This window comes from Engystomops pustulosus, chromosome 2 (assembly GCF_040894005.1).
Source record: "Engystomops pustulosus chromosome 2, aEngPut4.maternal, whole genome shotgun sequence".
NCBI lineage: Eukaryota > Metazoa > Chordata > Amphibia > Anura > Leptodactylidae > Engystomops > Engystomops pustulosus.
This window is the reverse complement of record NC_092412.1, coordinates 26,324,823-26,348,020: the sequence shown is the minus strand read 5'-3', so window position 1 is coordinate 26,348,020 and position 23,198 is coordinate 26,324,823. Positions and strand designations below refer to the sequence as shown.

General features: G+C 43.2%; 1 protein-coding gene across 14 annotated transcripts in view; it reads left to right on the top strand.

Moving 5' to 3' along the window:
• The window catches only part of GRM5 (glutamate metabotropic receptor 5), a 191,283-nt gene that overhangs the window by 126,138 nt on the left and 41,947 nt on the right, over positions 1-23,198 (top strand). For all 14 annotated transcript variants that reach the window (XM_072134075.1, XM_072134078.1, XM_072134077.1 and 11 more), the window contains exon 4: positions 22,212-22,447. In XM_072134075.1, coding sequence (XP_071990176.1) covers positions 22,212-22,447 — 236 coding nt within the window. The remainder of the gene's footprint in view (positions 1-22,211; positions 22,448-23,198) is intronic.

The window sequence follows — 23,198 nt, the reverse complement described above, 5'->3', positions numbered from 1 at the left end:
CTTATATTTGTTATCCATGCCTATGGAAATTTTTAACTTTGTATTTGTAATGCTGACCATCATCACCACAAAAAAATTAGAAAAAATGTGGCAGCAGCAATGTTGGATCCCTCATTGGTGGCAGTTAGGCTTAAGGTAAACTTGTATAATCTTTATTGACTGTCACGGTGTCCACGCGACCCACATCCCGGGTCCCCAGCCCCCCCCCCCCCCCCGTACTTCCTTACCTCTCAACGCTCCTGCTCCAGATCCAGCCAGCACTCGAAGATTTAAAAGGCCAGTGCACCGCTAATTGGACCTGACCATTTCCAGGGATTCTATAAAAGCCGGCCTCTCTCCCAGCATTCCCAGACAGATTTGTGTGCTATATGCCTCAGAGAAAGCTTGTTTCGTTGCCTAGTGCCGGTCTGCTGATTTCCCGTTGTGACCCTGGTTCCGGTTCTGACTTTGACTCCGTCCTGCCCGTCCTGACCACCTGCTTTGTCCCTGTGTTGATCCCATGCTGCCTGTCTCGACTCCTTCCTATCCCCCACCACGATTCTGCCTCACAACTTTGTACCTTGCCTTGGCCACCACCACGGGTAAAATCGTGCCCATGGAGTGACCTGGTGGTACCACGCCGCAGCAAGTCCATCCCGCTTCGCAGCAGGCTCTGGTGAAAACCAAGTGCCACTTAGACTCCGCTCCCAGGTGTCGGCTTACACCATCGCTCGCAGTGGTAAAGAACCTCAGATCCTGACATTGACAAAGTTTAAAAAGATCACAATACATAAAAACATGATGACTAACCACTGAAATAGCCGCTCATGGAGACACTACATCAAAGATACAAATACATGAACCACCGGGTATATATCAAATCTATATGACTAGAAGAGATGTCGTATGAAACGATCATATAGCAAACATAATAACAATAGACCCCATGAGGCTCATAGAGTTCATAATTCATATAATCAGGTATGTGCCAAGCTCTGGACTGTCCAAGCCTATAAAATCAACAACACTGCAAAAGCAATATGAGTGAATCACTGGGATTTTCATATGAAAAACAATTTGTGTCACCGGGCGCCTTCCCCAACACGTGTTTCGGCGTGCTCTTCAGGATAGGCTTGCACAGCTAGGCACATACCTGATTATATGAATTATAAACTCTTTGAGCCTCATGGGGTCTATTGTTATTATGTTTGCTATATGATCTTTTGATACGACATCTCTTACTTTTTGGCATTTCTAGTCATATAGCGGCAGATTTACATACCCGGTCCTGTCGTGATCACCGCAGTGCGATTCGGGTCTGCTGCGATTCACTAAGGTCGTGCGTCCAATTTCCTTCATGTGCTATTTCCCTGCTGAGGTCCGCCGGAGTTCACCTTCTTCTTCCTGGTGCATGTAAGTGCTGATCTTGCGACACAATTTCACATTTCATGCCCCCCGATTTCTGTTGCATGCAAGCCGGCGCCATTGCGCCACAATCAAATTGTGTGCACCAAAAACCAGGGACAATGCGCTGCAGTAAGGAAATATTCGGGAAACCCGACAGAATCACGGTCCACTGACTCTTAGTAAATGAGCCCCATAGATTTGATATATACCCGGTGGCTCATGTAATTGTATCTTTGATGTAGGGTCTCCCTGAGTGTCTATTTCTGTTGTTAGTCATCATGTTTTTATGTATTGTGATCTTTTTAAACTTTGTCAATATAGAGTAAACATTTTTATAATAAAGGATATAGATGTTTTCCTCCAGTTTATCCTCATTTGGTTACTTTCCAATTGAGTGAGTGAATATCCCTGTACTAGTAGATAGGGCATCTTGGTGATATCTTCACCCCATATTTACTACATTTACCATTTTTTGGTTATCTTTTATTTGGGTTAGTTGAGGTAAACTTATCTTAAGTCTGTTGAGGATTCCTACTTCTAAGGCTACCACAGACTGGTGGCTTTTAGGCTCCGACTATGAAAGACTCTCCTTCAGCCCTGCATTCTGGGCTTTTCTCTGTAGCGTACTGAGCACTGCTGTCTCCTCTACAATCCTTATCCACAAAAAGGATCCCAGAATCATGGCAGAAACCCTTTTACGAACTTTGGGATTCCTCCTCTGGAAAGTTCTTGGTTGCAAGCCAGATAGTATAGCCTGCTTACCACCAGTTCATACTAGTAGTAGATAGAAGATATAAATACTAAAATATTTAAATCACCAAACATTACTTAAAACAAACAAACAAACCACTTATGTCCAGAGAGGATTCCAAACTGGTATGCTTCCACAGGCTGGAGGCTATTAGGCTCAGACATTCTCCTTGTCTCTGGGGTTGGGAGCTTCTCATTAGCTCTACAGCGTCAGCTGGGCATTTCTCAGCTTTGTCACAGCTGCCTCCTCTAAAATCCTAATCCACAGAAAGGATCCCAGAAATAGGGCAGAATCTCTTTTATACAATTTGGAATGCCTCCTCTAGAAAGTTCTGGTTAGTCAGCCATGTCGAATAGCCTGCTTACCACCAGATGACACTAACAGTGCATACAATATAAATAATTGAATTAAAATAATGAAATGATTATATATTGAACAAAAAATACCCAATCAGATCATGAGATGTCATATCCAAAAACGTATCTCTCAGACAGGGTTGTTACATAGGATTGCCAAGCTAGTCTGAAGGACTGACAGGAAGAAGATGGGCAATACCCCTACAGAAACTACCCAGACTAGGGTACAGCATAATGAAAAAAACAAAATTGTTGGGGAACATATTCCAAGGTGATAATGGGGGTGGTTATAAATGAGCCCCAGAATGGGGATGTGCAGGACCACCAAAAGGTGGACAGATCAAAGTGGGTCCCAGAAGGGGGGGGGGGGAGTTACTGACCGTAGTCATGTAATTTGTATATTGGGGTCTAAATGGGCAGAAAGATTAAGGTGCACATTTCCAAATCCGGTGCCTGATTTCCGAAAATATATGATGCGGGTGAATTAAGCAGATAACTTATCTGCAGCCGTTATGTCTTCTCAGTTTGGTGACATTTTTATTTTTATTGCTTTGTATACAATGGCCAAACTATGTGCATCTTAGTGTCTGGTCCATGATACATCACAGTAATTTTATATCATCCAGACAAGCAAAAAAAAGACACGGCGGCCGGTATTGGCTGCCATCAGATTGTTTCCCTCCGGAGAGCGGTGATTTGCAGTTGCTCGGCATGAACAAGCCATTTAAGTGGGGTTTTCAAACATCCGCTAAGTAGTAAGTGGCAATTTATAATCCACAATGTCAGGTCATTCTGTAGTGGATATATAACTAGCTGTTATATCTAGGAACAGCTGAAGCTGACGGATACCAAGGCTTGAATTATCTGACAGAGATGTTAATAATACGGTGGAAATCATAGATTGCTTAAAAAAGCTCCTGTATTCTAAACCAAGTTAAGAGATGAAGTCATAGGAATGGCAGAAGCTTGTCTAACAACACTATCAATAAGAAAAGGAAGCAGCAAAGACTATATACAACATGCGATAATAGAAATAGCTGAAAGAAAAAGCAAGTAAGAACTTATCTACTATAATACTGCCCCTATGTACAAGAATATAACTACTATAATACTGCCCCCTATGTACAAGAATATAACTACTATAATACTGCCCCCTATGTACAAGAATATAACTACTATAATACTGCCCCCTATGTACAAGAATATAACTACTACAATACTGCTCCCTATGTACAAGAATATAACTACTATAATACTGTCCCCTATGTACAAGAATATAACTACAATACTGTCCCCTATGTACAAGAATATAACTACTATAATACTGCCCCCTCTGTACAAGAATATAACTACTATAATACTGCCCCCTATGTACAGGAATATAACTACTATAATACTACCCCCTATGTACAAGAATATAACTACTATAATACTGCCCCCTATGTACAAGAATATAACTACTATAATACTGCCCCTATGTACAGGAATATAACTACTATAATACTGCCCCATATGTACAAGAATATAACTACTATAATACTGCCCCTATGTAGAAGAATATAACTACTATAATACTGCCCCCTATGTACAAGAATATAACTACTATAACACTGCCCCCTATGTACAAGAACATAACTACTATAATACTGCCCCTATGTACAGGAATATAACTACTATAATACTGCCCCCTATGTACAAGAATATAACTACTATAATACTGCCCCTATGTACAGGAATATAACTACTATAATACTGCCCCATATGTACAAGAATATAACTACTATAATACTGCTCCCTACGTACAAGAATATAACTACTATAATACTGCCCCTATGTACAAGAATATAACTACTATAATACTGCCCCCTATGTACAAGAATATAACTACTATAATACTGCCCCTATGTACAGGAATATAACTACTATAATACTGCCCCCTATGTACAAGAATATAACTACTATAATACTGCCCCCTATGTACAAGAATATAACTACTATAATACTGCCCCCTATGTACAAGAATATAACTACTATAATACTGCCCCCTATGTACAAGAATATAACTACTATAATACTGCCCCTATGTACAAGAATATAACTACTATAATACTACCCCCTATGTACAAGAATATAACTACTATAATACTGCCCCCCTATGTACAAGAATATAACTACTATAATACTGCCCCCTATGTACAAGAATATAACTACTATAATACTGCCCCCTATGTACAAGAATATAACTACTATAATACTGCCCCTATGTACAAGAATATAACTACAATAATACTGCCCCTATGTACAAGAATATAACTACTATAATACTGCCCCCTATGTACAAGAATATAACTACTATAATACTGCCCCCTATGTACAAGAATATAACTACAATAATACTGCCCCTATGTACAAGAATATAACTACTATAATACTGCCCCCTATCTACAAGAATTTTTCTCTGAAAGGGGTTTTCCCACGAAGCAAGTTAGGCACTATGCACAGGATAGGGCCTAACTTGTTCCTCGGTGGGGGTCTCAGTGATGGGACCCCCACGGATCACAAGATCGGGGGTCCAATGTACCCCAGTCCCACCCCTCGTCACTCCCTGAGATGACCGAGCAGCCGGTTGAACATGTGAGGGCTGCCCCGATCCTGTGGATAGGGCCTGACTCGCTTCATGAGACAACCCCTTTAAATCCCACAAAATGTACATAGAAGTGTACTTTCTCTCAGTAGACCCCTGACTCTTGGCGCCGGCGAATTTTGTTGATGTATTTTCTCGCGAGTGATTGACGTACATCCCGATCCTCCTGACCTTGGCTAAATCTCTTTTAGTGACATAGAAAAAAAATTCTATTTGGAAGGCCATAAAATAAGTCATATAAAGCAGTGTGAATGCACATAAATACACTAAATCTTTCCGTCCTTCGGCCCAGTAGCAGAACATTTGGAGAATCTCCAAATTGATTGCTGCGGTTAGTTGGCATGGCAACGATATGAACCATTTCTGATCTGTCAGCCGCCGCAGGAAAAATGCAATTCTAGGTGTGATATCTACTGGCATTCCAAAATAGGAGGCTGTAATTGGGCTGTAAGAAAGGATGGGGGGAAAAAATTGAAAATGTATTAAAAAAAAAAATTGACAAAAATATTTAAATGATTGTTGCTATTTTTGAGAACTTTTTAGGCTGATATTTTTGCACATTGTTCATAATGAGAAGAGCAGGAATAACATTCATTAACTACTAGTTTTGGGTTTATTTTAGAAACTAATATAGTTTTTAAAAAATTTATCGGAATTTATTTTCAATTAAGTGAAAATGTATAAACATTTTTCAAAAAAATTACATCTAGTATTTTATTTTAAAGAGATTGTATGATCAACTCCAACTCTCTCCACTGATTCTGAGTTTTTCTCCAGTCCTCATTGTTCCCGAGCAATCAGTGCCATTTTATTAACCGGTAGGCTAATTAGGCTCTCTACTGTCAAGTGGGCGGTCCTAAACTTGAACCACCCACTTGATTGCAAAGAGTTTAATCTAGTATATTAGATGGCGATTGTTCGGGGATAGTGGGGGCAAGATGACAAATTTGTCTGTGCTGGAATCAGTAGAGCGTTATCTATTAAACTATGCAAAGAGTTGGTGAAAGAGGGTAAATGATGTTCTTCTACGCCAAAAAGCCTTAAAGGAAATCTACCATCAAAATTCATCATGATAAGAGGATGATGTATTTTGAGGGAGAACTTCCCTCTTCATCAGATCGATGGGGGCTGGCAGCAGGGATTCCTGTGATCAGGTACCCCATGTGTGTATCTGATCACATGAAATCACGGTAGTCTCCATGGACTTCTTCTCCTCTTCATCCACCATGGTCATAGACAGAGCCCATAAAGAGCGAATTATGAGACTTGATCATCTTTCCAAATACTGTGGGTGGTTTAGAGTCCAAAATCGACCTTTAAGCCTTTAAGCTCTTTAGAGCCAGACTCATTATTAGCCTGGCTAACCTGAAGGGCTCCTGGGGGTGTAACCCTCTGTGCTGTAGCTTTGCAGTCTGTTACACCGTGCAGGAGCAAAGAGTAGGATAGGAAAGAGAGCAGAGGGAGAATGTGTAACAGCTTGTGAAGCTGCGGGATGGAAGGGCTCTGGAAACACCCCCCAGAGCTCTTCTGGCTCATTGTCTAAATTCAAAAGTTGATTTTAGAAGGAAGGAAGCCATAACAAATATAAGAAGATGACCACAGTCACGGCGCCTGGATCTATGAGTGAGTGTCCCTGGTTTATCAGGTTGGATTTAAATGGTAGTTTTCCTTTAGAGGTCCTATTTATAGGATACACAAAGTGAGCATTAGAACATGGAGTCCCCATGGCTCTGTTCTACAAAAAGTTTCTCATAATCCATTATTTTGCAGAAACTAGGGGGCACATTTACTTACCCGTTCCAGTTGCAATCCCAAGGCGCCTTTTCTGGCGAAGATTCGGGTTCTGCCGGGATTCACTAAGGTCGTGCGTCCGATATCCAGCAGGTGTCGCTGCTGCGCCGAGGTCCGCCGGAGTTCACCTTCTTCTTCCTGGTGCATGTAAGTGCGTGATCTTGCGACACAAATCGTTTTTTTTTAATTCCGCAGTTTTTCCGAATACGTCGGGTTTGTCCGACGGCCACGCCCCCCGATTTTTGTCGCATGAAAGCCAGTGCCTATGCGCCACAATCCGATCCCGTGCGGAAAAATCCAGGGGCAATTTGGCGCAAAACGGAAATATTCAGGAAACCCGACGTAAGTGCGGCGTACGGACCCTTAGTAAATGAGCCCCTGTATCTTCAATTTTAAAGGGCTAATAGATATTATCTTGTAATAATAAAAATAAAAATAATTACATATACAGTATAGCTACATGTAATATATGGTAATATGTATATTCCGGCGTATAAGACGACTTTTGAAGACAGAAAAATCTTCTGTCTTCTCTGGGGTCGTCTTATACGCCGGTAATCGCGACCGCCCTGCATGGAGAGGGCTCACGGGCTGAGCCCTCTCCATAGCCGGTAAGTCTTTGCTGCATATTGCTAGCACCGATCGCGGGTGTTTTCACAGCGATGGCTGCCGGCAAAGCTGCCGGCAGCCTCTAAAACAGAGGTCCCCAACCGCCGGTCCGCGGACCAGGACCGGGCCGTTGGAGTTCACCAGCCGGTCCGCGCAGGGGCGGCACCGGCCAGCACTGAGCTCCCGCACCGGACGGGACCACGTTGCAGCCCTCTGTCCGGCACCTTGCTCCGCGACGCTGCCAACACCTTGCGCCCACCCCCCGACGCCGCCGGCACCTTACAACGGCCCCCAGACCCTGCCGGCACCGAGCTCCCCCCCTCCAGGCTCTCGGCTCCCTGCTCCCCCTGCCCCCGCTCAAGCTCCAGGCTTCTTTCCCGCTCCCTCCGCTAACATCCTCCCTGCTCCCTCCGGTTCCTGGCTCTCCGCTCCCTCCGGTTCCTGGCTCTCCGCTCCCTCCGGTTCCTGGCTCTCCGCTCCCTCCGGTTCCTGGCTCTCCGCTCCCTCCGGTTCCCGGCCCCTGCTCAAGCTCCCCTACCGCTCCCTCCGCTCTCGGCTCTCTGCTCCCTCTGCCACCCCGCTCCCGGTTCTCGGCTCTTGACCTACCCGCTTGCGGCTCTCTGCTCCCGGCCCCCCTTCCACTCCCGTCTCAACCCGGCTCCGCTAACGTCCCCCCCCCCCCTCCAGGCTCTCGGCTCCCGGCTCCCCCTGCCAACGCTTAAGCTCCAGGCTCCCTAGCCTCCCGGCTCTCAAGACCTACCCGCTCCCAGCTACCTCACCGCGCCACCAACACTGCAGAGAGGTAAGGTTACTTTATCTTTGCATATATATGTGTAATATGTGTATATATGTGTAAATATATGTAATATGTGTGTGTGTGTGTGTATGTATGTGTGTATATATGTATGTGTATATGTGTATATGCTGTATCTACTGTTTGTTTATGTGTATATATGCTGTATGTATATGCAGCATTTGTGATATTTATCAGGGCTTCTATTTTGTACTACATGGCAGTACTCGGTATGCATTTTATACTACTTGGCGGTACGTTGTATCTATTTTATACTACTTGGTGGCATGCTGTGTGCATTTTATACTACATGGCGGTATTCTGTATGCATTTTATACTACATGGCGGTATTCTGTATGAATTTTATACTACATGGCGGTATGCTGTATGCATTTTATACTACATGGCGGTATGCTGTATGCATTTTATACTACATGGCGGTATTCTGTATGCATTTTATACTACATGGCGGTATTCTGCATGCATTTTATACTACATGGTGATACGCTGTATGCATTTTATACTACATGGCGAAACGCTGCATGCATTTTATACTACATGGCAATACGCTGTATGCATTTTAAACTACATGGCGATATGCTGTATGCATTCTATACTACATGGCGGTACGCTGTATGCATTTTGCATTGCTTTATTTTTACACCAAACCAATATGATGGATCTGGTCCGGACACTCCCTGATATCTTATATTATAAGCTCCACCCCTCCATAACCCCACCCCATATGACCAAAGCCCCGCCCCCACTGGGCCATGGAAAACTGGTCTAGCTTAAAGCCGGTCCCTGGTGCAAAAAAGGTTGGGGACCTCTGCTCTAAAAGATAGCGGCGCATACTCACCCTCCGCGCCGTCTTCTTTCTTCTGCTGGGCGCCGCCATGTTTTTCCCCGGGGCGGCGCCTAGTATGACGTCAGCAGCGGCGCGTCATACTAGGCGCCTGCCGGGGAATATCAATGGCGGCACCCAGCAGAAGAAAGAAGACGGCGCGGAACACTGAAGACGAGCCGCGCGGATATCGGGGCCACCGGAGGGTGAGTATATAAGTTTATTTTTTTTTGGGCTGTGCTGTATACTACTGGGGGCTGTGCTGTATACTACTGGGGGCTGTGCTGTATACTACTGGGGGCAGGCTGTATACTACTGGGGGCAGTGCTGTATACTACTGGGGGCTGTGCTGTATACTACTGGGGGCTGTGCTGTATACTACTGGGGGCTGTGCTGTATACTACTGGGGGCAGTGCTGTATACTACTGGGGGCAGGCTGTATACTACTGGGGGCAGTGCTGTATACTACTGGGGGCAGGCTGTATACTACTGGGGGCAGTGCTGTATACTACTGGGGGCTGTGCTGTATACTACTGGGGGCTGTGCTGTATACTACTGGGGGCTGTGCTGTATACTACTGGGGCTGTGCTGTATACTACTGGGGGCTGTGCTGTATACTACTGGGGTCAGTGCTGTATACTACTGGGGGCAGGCTGTATACTACTGGGGGCAGTGCTGTATACTACTGGGGGCTGTGCTGTATACTACTGGGGGCTGTGCTGTATACTACTGGGGGCTGTGCTGTATACTACTGGGGGCTGTGCTGTATACTACTGGGGGCTGTGCTGTAATGCTAATGTTGTTGTTGTATGCCTTATGTTTATGAGCGACAGTTTTCCTGCTATATACCTGCATGTCATAAGAATTTAAATTAAAAAAAGGACCATGTTAAATTCAAATCAGTTTTTTTTTTTAATTTTTACCGGTGTTTTGTATGCGTTGGAAAAGGGGTAGTCTTATACGGCAAATATATCTTAAACTCTATATTTTAAACAGGAAAGTAGGGGGGTCGTCTTATACACCAGGTCGTCTTTTACGCCGGAATATACGGTAATTGCAATATATTAGCAAAAATGTGGGCATATTAAATAAAATCTATTTACGTATCAGTCCTGTGATTAATTTAGGATTTTTCTTTTGGTATGCAAGTTTTGGTGCCGGGCAGGGTATCCTGCATAATATAGAAAAAATTTTAAATTTAAAAAATGTATTTTTTTATCAATAGAACATTAATTGTAGTACAATATGTATTAGTAGTAGTATGTTTTATTAGTATTTTTTATACTTTGTTATGGTTTCATATGATTTTATATTTTTTTTAGCTAGTTACCACTAGGGGTCACTGCTTCATTAATTAATAAGACATCCTCCATTCATTCTATTTTGTAAAACATTATTGGTTTAATTGGCATAAATCTAAGTGAATAGTAAAGTTGCAAATGTTTTAATTCTAGCTATAGCTTTTTTAAACATAAAATTGAAGAAAAAAATTAAAATTGACTAAATTTCACTAAAAAAATAGAAATATGCCCCTGCCCCCCCCCCTTACCTGATTGCCGTATCTCACGCTCTACTTAATAAAAGTGCAGAGTGTGAAATACTCACACTCCTCTGGTGTCTGATATCAATTCCATGATGCTATAACAGCGCATCACATGGGCAGCTAGAGGCTGTTTCATCTCTGCCTGCAGGGAGGACAGTGTGATTATCCACATCCTCCACTCCATGAGTATACAGTCAGGGAGGCTGCACTTTCATCTACCCCATTATAATTGTGTGACAGGAGCCTCTCTAATCATCAGCAGTAACTGTGTTAGGAGTTTGAGCTGCTGCTGTGAAGAGTCTGTGTTGTACAGTCTATGCATATGCATCATCCAGGAAGTGGTGACATCTAGGTAACGTGCAAATTATAGTAGGTCACAATGAGATCACTTGACCCAACTTAAAGGGATTGGCCACACATTTTTTTTGCTGGTAAACTTTACCCTTCTGCCTGTAGGAGACATGTGTCACATAACAGATGCGCATGCGCTCATGACTGCATGTACAGGTGTCATGCAGGGGTCCTTGACCTGTTCCTCTAATCAATGACATGGAAATGGTGTTCATAGTTGGGTTATGCATTAAATATTGAGTTTACTGTCCCCAGACCCTTCTGTAAGTCCGCAGGACACGAGACGTCACAAGGAGTCCTAAAAGTGCCTACTGGCAGGTCACCTGGACATTGGTTATTAAGGATGGAAGGGAAAAGTTCACAAGGGTTAAGTACAAAATGGGTGATCTTTTTAGGGTATTGTAATCACCCAGGTTAACTGCAGTCAACTACTTTACAATAAGAATCCCAGTAATATATATATATATATATATATATATATATATATATATATATATATATACCCTCCATATACATGGGGAATAGTGACTTAAAGGACATCTACCACCAGGATGAAATATTGTAAACCAAACACACTGGGGGTCATTTACTAAGGGCCCGATTCGCGTTTTCCCGACGTGTTACCCGAATATTTCCGATTTGCGCAGATTTTCCATGAATTGCCCCGGGATTTTGGCGCATAGGTGCTGGCATGCACGCGACGGAAATCGGGGACGTGGCCGAACGAAAACCCGACGGATTCTAAAAAAACCGCCGCATCTTAAAAAAAAAAGTGTTGCGGGACTCGCGCTTACCTTCACTTGGTCCGGCTTGGTGAAGATCAGTGCATTCCGGGGAACTTCAGCGCAGCAGCGCCACCTGGTGGACGTCGGAGGAACTGCCTTAGTGAATCCCGGCCGGACCCGAATCCACCGCTGGATCGCAAATGGACCGGGTAAGTAAATCTGCCCCACTGACATACTGGTGTGTGAGCGCTCTGGCAGGATCTGTTTTTCTTTTAGCTTCTTGTGCCCTTGTTTTTAATCATAAAAGGCTTCACAAATTATGCAAATGAGCCTGAGGGGCTCCAGGCTCCATTTAAATCTATGGAGCCTAGAGCCCCCTCTAAATTGCATAATTTAGGATTCCTTTTTTTGTAAAAACCAGGGAATAAGAAGCTAAAAGAAGAGCGAATCCTGCTGGAAGGGGCCACACACCAGCATGTAAGTGAGCTTGGTTTACAAACCTTCATCCTGGTGGTAGATGTCCTTTAAGGAAGAAAATGGAGTGTTTCACACAGTGCGATCTGGAAGAAGAGCCTAAATATCAATCATTCAGCCCACAGATTCAGCTGGCGCTCTATAAATAATATATACGTGATAACAAATTATTTCAGAAACCAACGCGTTTTGGGTTCTTTTGCTTTCACCCTTCGGCATTATGTTAGGCGCTTTTATTGTAGTGTCAAAGAATAATCCCATAGGGATAGGAACACATTTAGACGCAGAAGACTTCTTTCTAATTACCTCTAGCCAAGGGTCGTGCTACTTTCTAACAGTCTCGTACAATAGTCTCAGCGTGACAAGCAACTTTAAGCCAAAATCTGGAACATATTCTGGGAACTATCAGCACTTTGTTTCCTGCAGCTTGAAGTAAACAGAATGAAATGTAAGTAACCTGTAGATGGATCAGCCGGACCTCATTATATGGCAAATTAAGTGTTAGGAAGCAAATGTTACAAAACTCTGTTCTGTCATGATATCAGCGGGAGCGGTCTACCGGGTGGAATAAACAGCCGGACACAAAGAGAAGCCTGGGAGGTTTCGAGAATTTGGGCTAGGATGTAAAATATAGAGAAAGAGAACGCATTCATATAAATAATTGGAAACCTTATTATTTTCGATGAAGCTCACTAAAAGACTTTGCTGTATAGACTGCAACATATTTAGCAGAGTCATCTCAGTGTCGTTGGTGCGTGGGTTAGATAATGACACCTAGTGTTGGAGGTGTAACATTGTCAGTCTGTTGTGACTGTTGTGGACATGGCTGCTGACAGCCTTCTTTCTCGTCCAGGTGCTGCCTCCCGGGTCCAAAGGCCATCACAAAGTTTGGAAATTTGAAGCTCTAGTGAGACCTTGACTAATGTGTCCCCAGCCAATCCCTGATTATTAAAGGGATTCTTTAATTTATTCAGGATAACAAGATAACACATTCTCTAATTCACCGTTATTAACAAAAATATAGCGTTACACAGATATAATTCGAACCTGTCTCTATCAGTCCTGATGTTTATATTTTGGTTGTCACTGGATACGACCACAAAGTCCTGACTAGGGTTGGGCAGATTCTTCTATTGTAGGAGGCAGAGACAACTACATACAGAGGCACTTTCTATCCAGCTGTAGCATCAGCTCTACAGACAAGATCAACTCTGGATCCAAGGGGGCGGGGGCATAGCAGTGCTGACTGTGTGTTTTATTGAAAAAGTGAGGTAGCCGAGCTGACTGTGTCATTGGGGTTCATTTATCATAAGTCTGGATTTGTCTTTGTCTGTTTTTTGGGACTTTTCTTGGCTTTTCTGCTGGTCAGATGACTCTTAGCGTTTTTTCTTTATTGATACATGTGGCACTTGGTCTTTAGTGAATTTTTTTACTTTTTAAAAGAAAAGTTGCTAAAAGTCTCCAAAAGTCGCAATCAGTTCTAAGCTAATTTCTACACCTGGTCAGGGGCAGTTGAAGATTTGCACCAAATGTTTTTTTTTTAAAGTTGCAACTTTAACATCTGGATTAAGGTGATTACTCATGGAAACACTGCAGAAAACTAGACAATGGGAAACCTTAAAGGGAGACTGTTTTAGGAGCAAATAAAGTCAGAAACGAGCACAAGCACCATGAAAAGGCTCAAAAATTAAAGAAATGGCAAGCCAAAAGTTAAATACATGTCGCCCATAGTGTCTTCTATCCTTCTCATGACTGTGATCTGTCTCTTTTTCTATGTCAGATACTAGTACAATGTTCAGAAGCTAAATGAAAGTGTATATAAACCTTGTACCCTGATAATATGAGCACATTGTCAGCACACAGCATCTCATTCACAGAGGAACCATGAAGTGTCTGCTTAGAGAGTCCCCAACCACACTCTGGAATCTTACACTGACATCACTGAGTGATAGGAGCTAAAACAGCAATAAAACTAAATTGCAGGGGTTAAACATGATGTTTATTGTGTAAACATCACCAAGGGATTATAATTTGAGAACTTTCTTTCATGGTCATCTTCCCCCGCAGGGAGCAGACTGAGCTATATGTTCCCTAGCTCTGTTTCTTTCTTTTTTTACATTTTAGATGATTCATTATGCAAAATGAATCCAGAGGAATAAAAAAAAAATTAAAAGAAAATCAAAAATTAACACAGATTATATAAATTACAATAAAAAAATATACACTTACATATGTATATAAATGTTTATACAGACAGTCCCCGGGTTACATACAAGATAGATTCCTTGGGTTTGTACTTAAATCGCATTTGTATGTAAGTCGGAACTGTATATTTTATAATTGTGGCTTCAGGCAAATTTTTTTTTCCCAGTGACAATTGGATTTTCAATATTTTTTGCTGTAATGGGACCAAGGATTATCAATAAAACTTCATTATAGACACCTTACAGCTAATCATTGCAGTCACTGGGACTATAGTAAAGCATCCAGAGATCTTCACCAGAGGTCACAGTGTGCAGAGGGGTCCGTCTGTAACTAGGGGTCATATGTAAGTCAGTGTCCTTAAGTAAGGGACCGCCTGTACATTTATACATAATATACATTTACCACCTACTATTTTTATATATGACTAGCAGGGTAGAAAGAGGAGAAAACGGGCATAGCAAGAGTAAGAAGAGAAATCCGATGATGTACAGGGTTTCTATCTCTCCTGGGAGTTGCCTGAGCATTAGGTTCCTTGGCTCGTTTTCTAATCCTGTTTTTTCTGGATAACTCTTTGCAATTCTGTACTCAGTTCCTGGTTATAACCTTGGCATCATCTGACTTTGGTCTATAATTGCCTGATCTCCTGCCTTTATCTTGGACTCTTTTTTTTTTTTCCTCCTCTTCTCCTCTCTGGGTGAGTGGGTTGGTTGTTGGGGGGTGGGATTAGAGGAGATTGGGTATGGTTGAGATGATTCTTTCGTGATGGATTGTGGTTTATTTTTCTATATTGTATGTTGATGGATATCTTGGACTCTGCTTGACGTGACCACCTAGCCCTTGGCTGCTTAGCAATTGCTGAACCACCCCGGGCCAGCTGGCAACAAATATCGGGACTACTCAGAGTGGTACAGGCAGTCCCCGGGTTACATACAAGATAGGGTCTGTAAGTTTGTTCTTAAGTTGAATTTGTATGTAAGTCGGAACTGTATACTTTATAATTGTAGCCCCAGCCTGAATTTTTTGGGTCTCTGTCACTGTTTTAAAAATGTTGGGTTGTCATAAGAACCAGGATTAACACTAAAGCTTCATTGCAGACATCATTTATAACTGTTATAGCTGTTTATTGTAGCCTAGGACTAAAGTACAGTAAATTACCAAAATCCAGAGGTCCGTTTGTAACTAGGGGTCATCTGTAAGTCGGGTGTTCTTAAGTGGGGGACCGCCTGCAGTGGCCTCATGATTCTGTTGGAACAAAGTCCAGAAAACCTTGTGTGGGTTAAACCTCTCCCTAGTTTCTGGGGATTACACTGGCCCCCATCATTTCCTGAACATTGTTATTGACAATTTTATAACCTTTATTTCCCCTCGGGGGCGTGTCTCTAGAGAAAACGTTACCACCCCCATAGCTAATTCACAGATAACCCTTCAGGAGCCATATCTTCTGAACGGTGGGGCAGATTTAAAAAAAAACAAACACCAAAATGATCAGGAGCTCGTGGGAATCACATCGGAAATAAAATTCTGTATTTTGCTCTTGGTTCGCCTATGAAAATTAACCCCTTCCATGTTCCGCTTCCTTCCACATCCATATCTCTGATCCTTTATTTCTCTCCCGGGTTTGTGATTTATCTGGCAGGAGCGGATTACATGTAGCTCTTTGCTGTTGCTCGAGGATGTTTCGATATTATTTACTAAGCATCATCATCCATTAAAGTATTACAGTAGTCTCAATCCTTAAGAATAATGACGACTGCGTCTGTAAGAGGAGCGCGGACCGAAAATAACTGATGGAATACTATTAGTCAGAGATTTGGCAAAAGCAACGATTACATGTGGGCAGAACAGCAGTTTCCAGAATAATCATGTAGGCTGTGAACAGATTTCGCAAAGCATAATAGACTGGGCCCCGGCCTAATGAGTGCATTCATTAACCTTAATAACACAGGATGCGCGTTACAGAATAGAGGATGTGTGCGCCACACTGGAGAGGGGAGGTATGGCAGTAAAACTGCAGAAAGCTAGAAAAATCAAGAACGTTTTAGACTGGTCTTGTAATATTGAGATTATGATATAGGGTCACTTATAAGATGTTTGGCTATAGGAGCAGTCATAGATCAAAGGTTACATGCTCATCCCTATCATTTTGGGACCTAATAGTGGCTGGCCAGGAGTTGGTGTTGGCAACAGTGAATGATTTTTTCATCAATGTGACTAAATAAGGGCTTGTATTTTGCTGGACAATTTGTAATTTCTAATGTCACCATTCATACAGCTGTGGTCATCATTGACTGCCCCATCTAATAGGATATGACCTCCTCCTGATTCAAAGTTTGGGGAAAATTTATCAAGTCTTGTATTGGCATAGAAGCCACGATAAAGTCTTAATTCCTGGAATTGCGGCTATTTTCCCTTGACCCTTGGCGTGGAGGGGTGTGTAGTGAGCTGTACTTGGTTGGTGATATAGCTGGCATAATTCTAAGACATGCTGTACCTGGGTAGAATTGTGCTGCATGTACCAAGAGGTTGAAGCTGTTGATATAGCATATCTGGCATGAGAAAAGGACAAGGGGAACATTAACGTTCATCTGCGCTTGATAAATCCCCCCCTATGTGTCTCCAGGGCCCCGTGTAGTTAAATTAGAAGTGTTATTGGAAAATCCCCCTCGGTTTTATAGAGTAACTAGAGGTAAGTTGCCTGGAATACAAGACAACTTGTGACTTGTGTTGAGCGAAAACGAACCTGGATGTTACTGGTTGGGGTCGCAAATTCTAACAGGTCCGCTCATCACTACTTGTGACCACCAAAGCAAAGTCCTAAATGGTTGACCCAACTTCATGTATGGTGTCCATGTACAATATTTTCATCGAGAATATGGACAGACTTTAGGGGGGACACATTAAGACTGGGATTTTGATTTAGTCTTAAAGGAAACCTACCATGAGGAATCTGCTATCAGAAGTAGATGTGATGGTAGATTCCTCCTGCTGCCTCCGCCCTAATCTGTAATGTAATAATCCTGGAACCTAATCTAACTTGTTAGTAATATGTAAATTATCTGCAGAGGCTACTGGGGCATGTACTAGCCTGGGCGGGCACTGGGGGCTAAGACTAGTACACGCCCCAATAGCCTCTGCAGATAATTTACATATTACTAAAATAAAGTTTGTAACAAGTTAGGTTGGGTTCCAGGATTATTAAATTACAGATTAGGGCAGAGGCAGCAGGAGGAATCTACCATCGCATCTACTTCTGATACTAGAATCCTCATGGTAGGTTTCCTTTAAAGTTCCGACGCCCGACCTCTTAGTAAATACGGGTGCTAGCTCGGACCTGTAGAAATCCAACAGAGAATATAGTAAATCCGGCGGGGCAGGCATTCACACCCTGGCAGCCCACCACCCACCCTGCTCCCCGCACCGACTTGCCCAAAGTGGAGTTCAGGTCGGGGAAACGGGCGGAGAAGTCATAACGAATCTTCATGGGGAAACCCTTTGTAGAATAACTTCCCCCACCCCATCCATTATATTATATAAATGCATTATAATAGTTGGGTTGTCATTCAGATAAACATTGGGAGGTCATATTATCAGCGGATTCTCACGTCTCTAGTTACAAAATGTGGAGTAAGAACTTTGTAGTCGGTTTCGATAAAACGTGACTAAATGGGGCAAATTTACTTACCCGGTCCATTCGCGATCCAGCGGCGCGTTCTCTGCGCTGGATTTGGGTCCGGCCGGGATTTATTAAGGCAGTTCCTCCGACGTCCACCAGGTGGCGCTGCTGCGCTGAAGAGCATCGGAACGCACTCAAGTTCAACGGCCTATTCCTAGTGAAGGTAAGTGCAAGCTTCGCGACACTTTTTTTTTTAAAATGCGGCGGTTTTTCTGAGTCCGTCGGGTTTTCGTTCGGCCACGCTCCCCGATTTCCGTCGTGTGCATGCCAGCGCTGATGCGCCACAATCCGATCGCGTGCGCCAAAATCCCGGGGGAAATTCAGGGAAAATTGGCGCAAATCGGATATATTCGGGTAACACGTCGGGAAAACGCGAATCGGGCCCTTAGTAAATGACCCCCATTGTGTCAATTTACAGAGAACTTTTCCCAAAACTTCTACTCAGTAAACGAACAAAAAAAAAACACGCTGCAAGCCAATTTCACAAAACCCATAATTAACGTCATATCGATAAGATCAAAGAAACGGACTGCGTGCCGAAACTTCAGAACAGCGAGGCTGCCAGGCTACGGCTCAGAAGCAACGGGAAAAGACGCCGCATCACCTTAAAAGGAATCCAAATACATGAAAAGAGCAATTCAACCTTGTACTGAGCTTCACACTGAATAACCTGCCGCACAAGGGTTTATATCAGGCGCAGCGAGGGGACTGCAGTATACGCACCTGCTAAAGTTTCTTATCTGTAGTTAGAGCTGTCATAACATAGAGGTGAGAGCAGGGCAACGGATAGGAGTAATAGTGTGGTGCAATGTATATACAGGATAGGAGTAGTAGTACTGTGCTGTGCCCATATATACAGGATAGGAGAAGTAGTACTGTGCTGTGCCCATATATATAGGATAGGAGTAGTAGTACTGTGCTGTGCCCATATATACAGGATAGGAGTAGTAGTACTGTGCTGTACCCATATATACAGGATAGGAGTAGTAGTACTGTGCTGTGCCCATATATACAGGATAGGAGTAGTAGTACTGTGCTGTACCCATATATATATATAGGATAGGAGTAGTAGTACTGTGCTGTGCCCATATATATATAGGATAGGAGTAGTAGTACTGTGCTGTGCCCATATATACAGGATAGGAGTAGTAGTACTGTGCTGTACCCATATATATATATAGGATAGGAGTAGTAGTACTGTACTGTGCCCATATATATAGGATAGGAGTAGTAGTACTGTGCTGTGCCCATATATATAGGATAGGAGTAGTAGTACTGTGATGGACCCATATATATATAGGATAGGAGTAGTAGTACTGTGCTGTGCCCATATATACAGGATAGGAGTAGTAGTACTGTGCTGTGCATATATATATATATACAGGATAGGAGTAGTAGTACTGTGCTATGCCCATATATACAGGATAGGAGTTGTAGTACTGTGCTGTACCCATATATATATATAGGATAGGAGTAGTAGTACTGTACTGTGCCCATATGTACAGGATAGGAGTAGTAGTACTGTGCTGTGCCCATATATACAGGATAGGAGTAGTAGTACTGTGCTGTGCTCATATATACAGGATAAGAGTAGTAGTACTGTGCTGTGCCCATATATACAGGATAGGAGTAGTAGTACTGTGCTGTGCTCATATATACAGGATAGGAGTAGTAGTACTATACTGTGGCCATATATACAGGATAGGAGTAGTAGTACTGCGCTGTGCCCATATATACAGGATAGGAGTAGTAGTACTGTGCTGTGCTCATATATACAGGATAGGAGTAGCAGTACTGTGCTGTGCTCATATATACAGGATAGGAGTAGTAGTACTGTGCTGTGCCCATATATACAGGATAGGAGTAGTAGTACTGTGCTGTGTCCATATATACAGGATAGGAGTAGTAGTACTGTGCTGTGCCCATATATACAGGATAGGAGTAGTAGTACTGTGCTGTGCTCATATATACAGGATAGGAGTAGTAGTACTGTGCTGTGCTCATATATACAGGATAGGAGTAGTAGTACTGTGCTGTGCTCATATATACAGGATAGGAGTAGTAGTACTGTGCTGTGCCCATATATACAGGATAGGAGTCGTAGTACTGTGCTGTGCTCATATATACAGGATAGGAGTAGTAGTACTGTGCTGTGCTCATATATACAGGATAGGAGTAGTAGTACTGTGCTGTGCCCATATATACAGGATAGGAGTAGTAGTACTGTGCTGTGCTCATATATACAGGATAGGAGTAGTAGTACTGTGCTGTGCTCACACTTTCCTAGGTGGAGCTGTTCCTTGTAAGGGTATGTTCTCATCTGCATTGGAGGGTCCATTGTTGAACCACAAGCTTCAACTGTGGAACCAAAGGTCAAGGTATATATGGTACTACTGACCACAAGGGCAATGGTGCTACATACACAGTATATCCTTACACTTTCTTTGGTGTAGCTATCCCTTTTATGACATGTTAAGGTAAGTGTACATCTGCCCTGGAGGAATTATTGCAGGAAAACATAATAAAGCGTAATTCTGTATAATGTGTGACAGCTGCTCCATACAGAGAACACCTGGATCCCGGGACGTGTGGTAACTGAATAATGTAATGGGTTTCATCATGGTGACCCACAATTTGTCTAATCTAATTTTCTTCTGAATTCCTAAGACACAAGAAAAGAAGAAAAATATATTTTTTTTCATAGAAAAAAAAACACCAAGAATGAAAATGTTCATCACTCGCAATCATTACCTCCTGGGGTCCAGGGTTGGAGTAAAAAATCTACAATGTGTTTGTATGTTTTTCCTGTGTTGTTTAGACTTACTACCTACTTGGTGTCTAACTCGAAAAACATTGGGGCAGATTTACTTACCCGGTCCATTCGCGATCCAGCGGCACGTTCTCTGCGGTGGATTCGGGTCTTCCGGCGATTCACTAAGGCAGTTCCTCCGACGTCCACCAGGTGTCGCTGCTGCGCTGAAGTCGCGGCTGCGCTAAAGCTGGATTTCACGATCCGTTGCTGGGTGCAGGTAAGTGCGTGTCCAGCGACACTTTTTTTTAAAAAAAATGCGTCGGTTTCTCCGAATATGTAGAGTTTTCGTTCGACCACGCCCCCCGATTTCCGTCGCTTGCATGCCGACGCCGATGGGTCACAATCCGAACGCGTGCGACAAAAACCCGGGGCAATTCAGGGAAAATCGGCGCAAATCGGAAATATTCGGGTAACCTGCCGTAAAAACGCGATTTGGGCCCTTAGTAAATGACCCCCAATGACCCAAACTATCTAAAAGTGTAGGGTTCTGGGGTAAATGGGCCATGGAAGATATGATATAGCAGGGCTAATGTTATTGAGCTGAAACTAACTTGTGAATCACGAGAACAAGTTCTGACACATTGGGTCTCATTTACTAAGGGGCCGAATCGGCGGGTTTCCCGAATATTACCGTTTTGTGCCGTTTGTCCCTGAATTGGCCCGGGTTTTTGGCACGCGTAATCAGATTGTGACTCATCAGCGCCGGCTTGCATGCAACGGAAATCAGGGGGCGTGATCGTCGGAAAGCCCAACGTATTCGGAAAAACTGCGGTATTTAAAAAAAAATTTGTGTCGCAAGATCAGCACTTACATGCACCGAGGAGAAGAAGGTGAACTCCGGCGGACCTTGGTGCAGCAGCGACACCTAGTGGACATCGGGCGCATGACCTTAGTGAATCCCAACAGAACCCGAATCCTCGTCGGAGAATGCGCCGCTGGATCGCGACTGGACCGGGTAAGTAAATGAGCCCCATTGTAACAAACCAGACGCCTGTGTCAGTACCACATGGAGGGGATCTGTCCATATGACTCAATAACAATGCTAGTACTTGCCCTTTAACTAAACCTGAAATAAGTTTTTTTTCCCTCCTTCCACAGCGGTGATTATAGTTTTATGGTTTGCGGGAACAATGGAGGGAGATGTGGGATTTAATAAAGTAGCTATTATAAGAATGTCCGGCAGATAAGAACATCCATCACATTTCTGGATGAGATTGTGTACACCAGGATTTATCGTGTTATTTATCTCCGCAGTGATGGCTGGGCAGACAGGTACGATGTGACAGACGGTTATCAGCGAGAGGCTGCCGGAGGAATAACCATCAAGCTGCAGTCTCCTGATGTGAAATGGTTTGACGATTATTACCTGCAGCTACGGCCCGAGAACAATCTCCGCAATCCCTGGTTCCAGGAGTTTTGGCAAAACAAGTTCAAGTGCAAATTGAAAGGATATTCACAGGACAACCAAATCTACAACAAGACCTGCAGCTGTGAGTGAATAGATCTGTCCTTCCATAAACGGGTCATTACATAATGCTACCAGTAATAGAGCAATGCTAGAGGAGGGAGAGGGCGATGCTAAGGTCACGGAGAGGGAAGCCATATCGCAGAGATATGCCAAAAATATCAAGTCGTTAGAATAGTATTAAATTAAAAAATCTGTTCTACTCATCCCTTACCATTGTAATACTTCACCTAAGTAATGTGATCAATACCTACAGGGGCGTAACTACAGGGGTAGCAGCCATAGCAGCTGCTATGGGGCTTACAGTGTCAGGGGGCCTAAGGATCTGACCTGACACACAAAAAAATGGAGGATGTGCACTATATACTCGGTGCTCGGTATTTTGCAGTTTACACCTACTATTTAACATGGTATGTTTCCTTTAACATACGGCGTGTGACAGACTTTGCATGATAAATCTGCTGCACGGTCCAACTGGCACGCCCCCTTAATTTGTGCCGCATGGGGGCTAGTGCCGCTGTACCACAAAACGGTCACGTGCGACACAATAGTGGCGAGGACACTTCTTAAATACCTGTGCCAGCCGTTTCCTCTAGAAAGAACGTGCAAAGTCTGACATAAAACTGGTGCATGGCCCTTAGTAGATGTGCCCCGATGCTGTAATACTGTGCAGCTGCTATAGGGCCCACAGTGTCAAAGGGCCCCAGCATATGTGGTATTGGATGTGAATATTTAGGTATGCATATGTGGTGTAAATGCTGTACGTCTGTGTATAT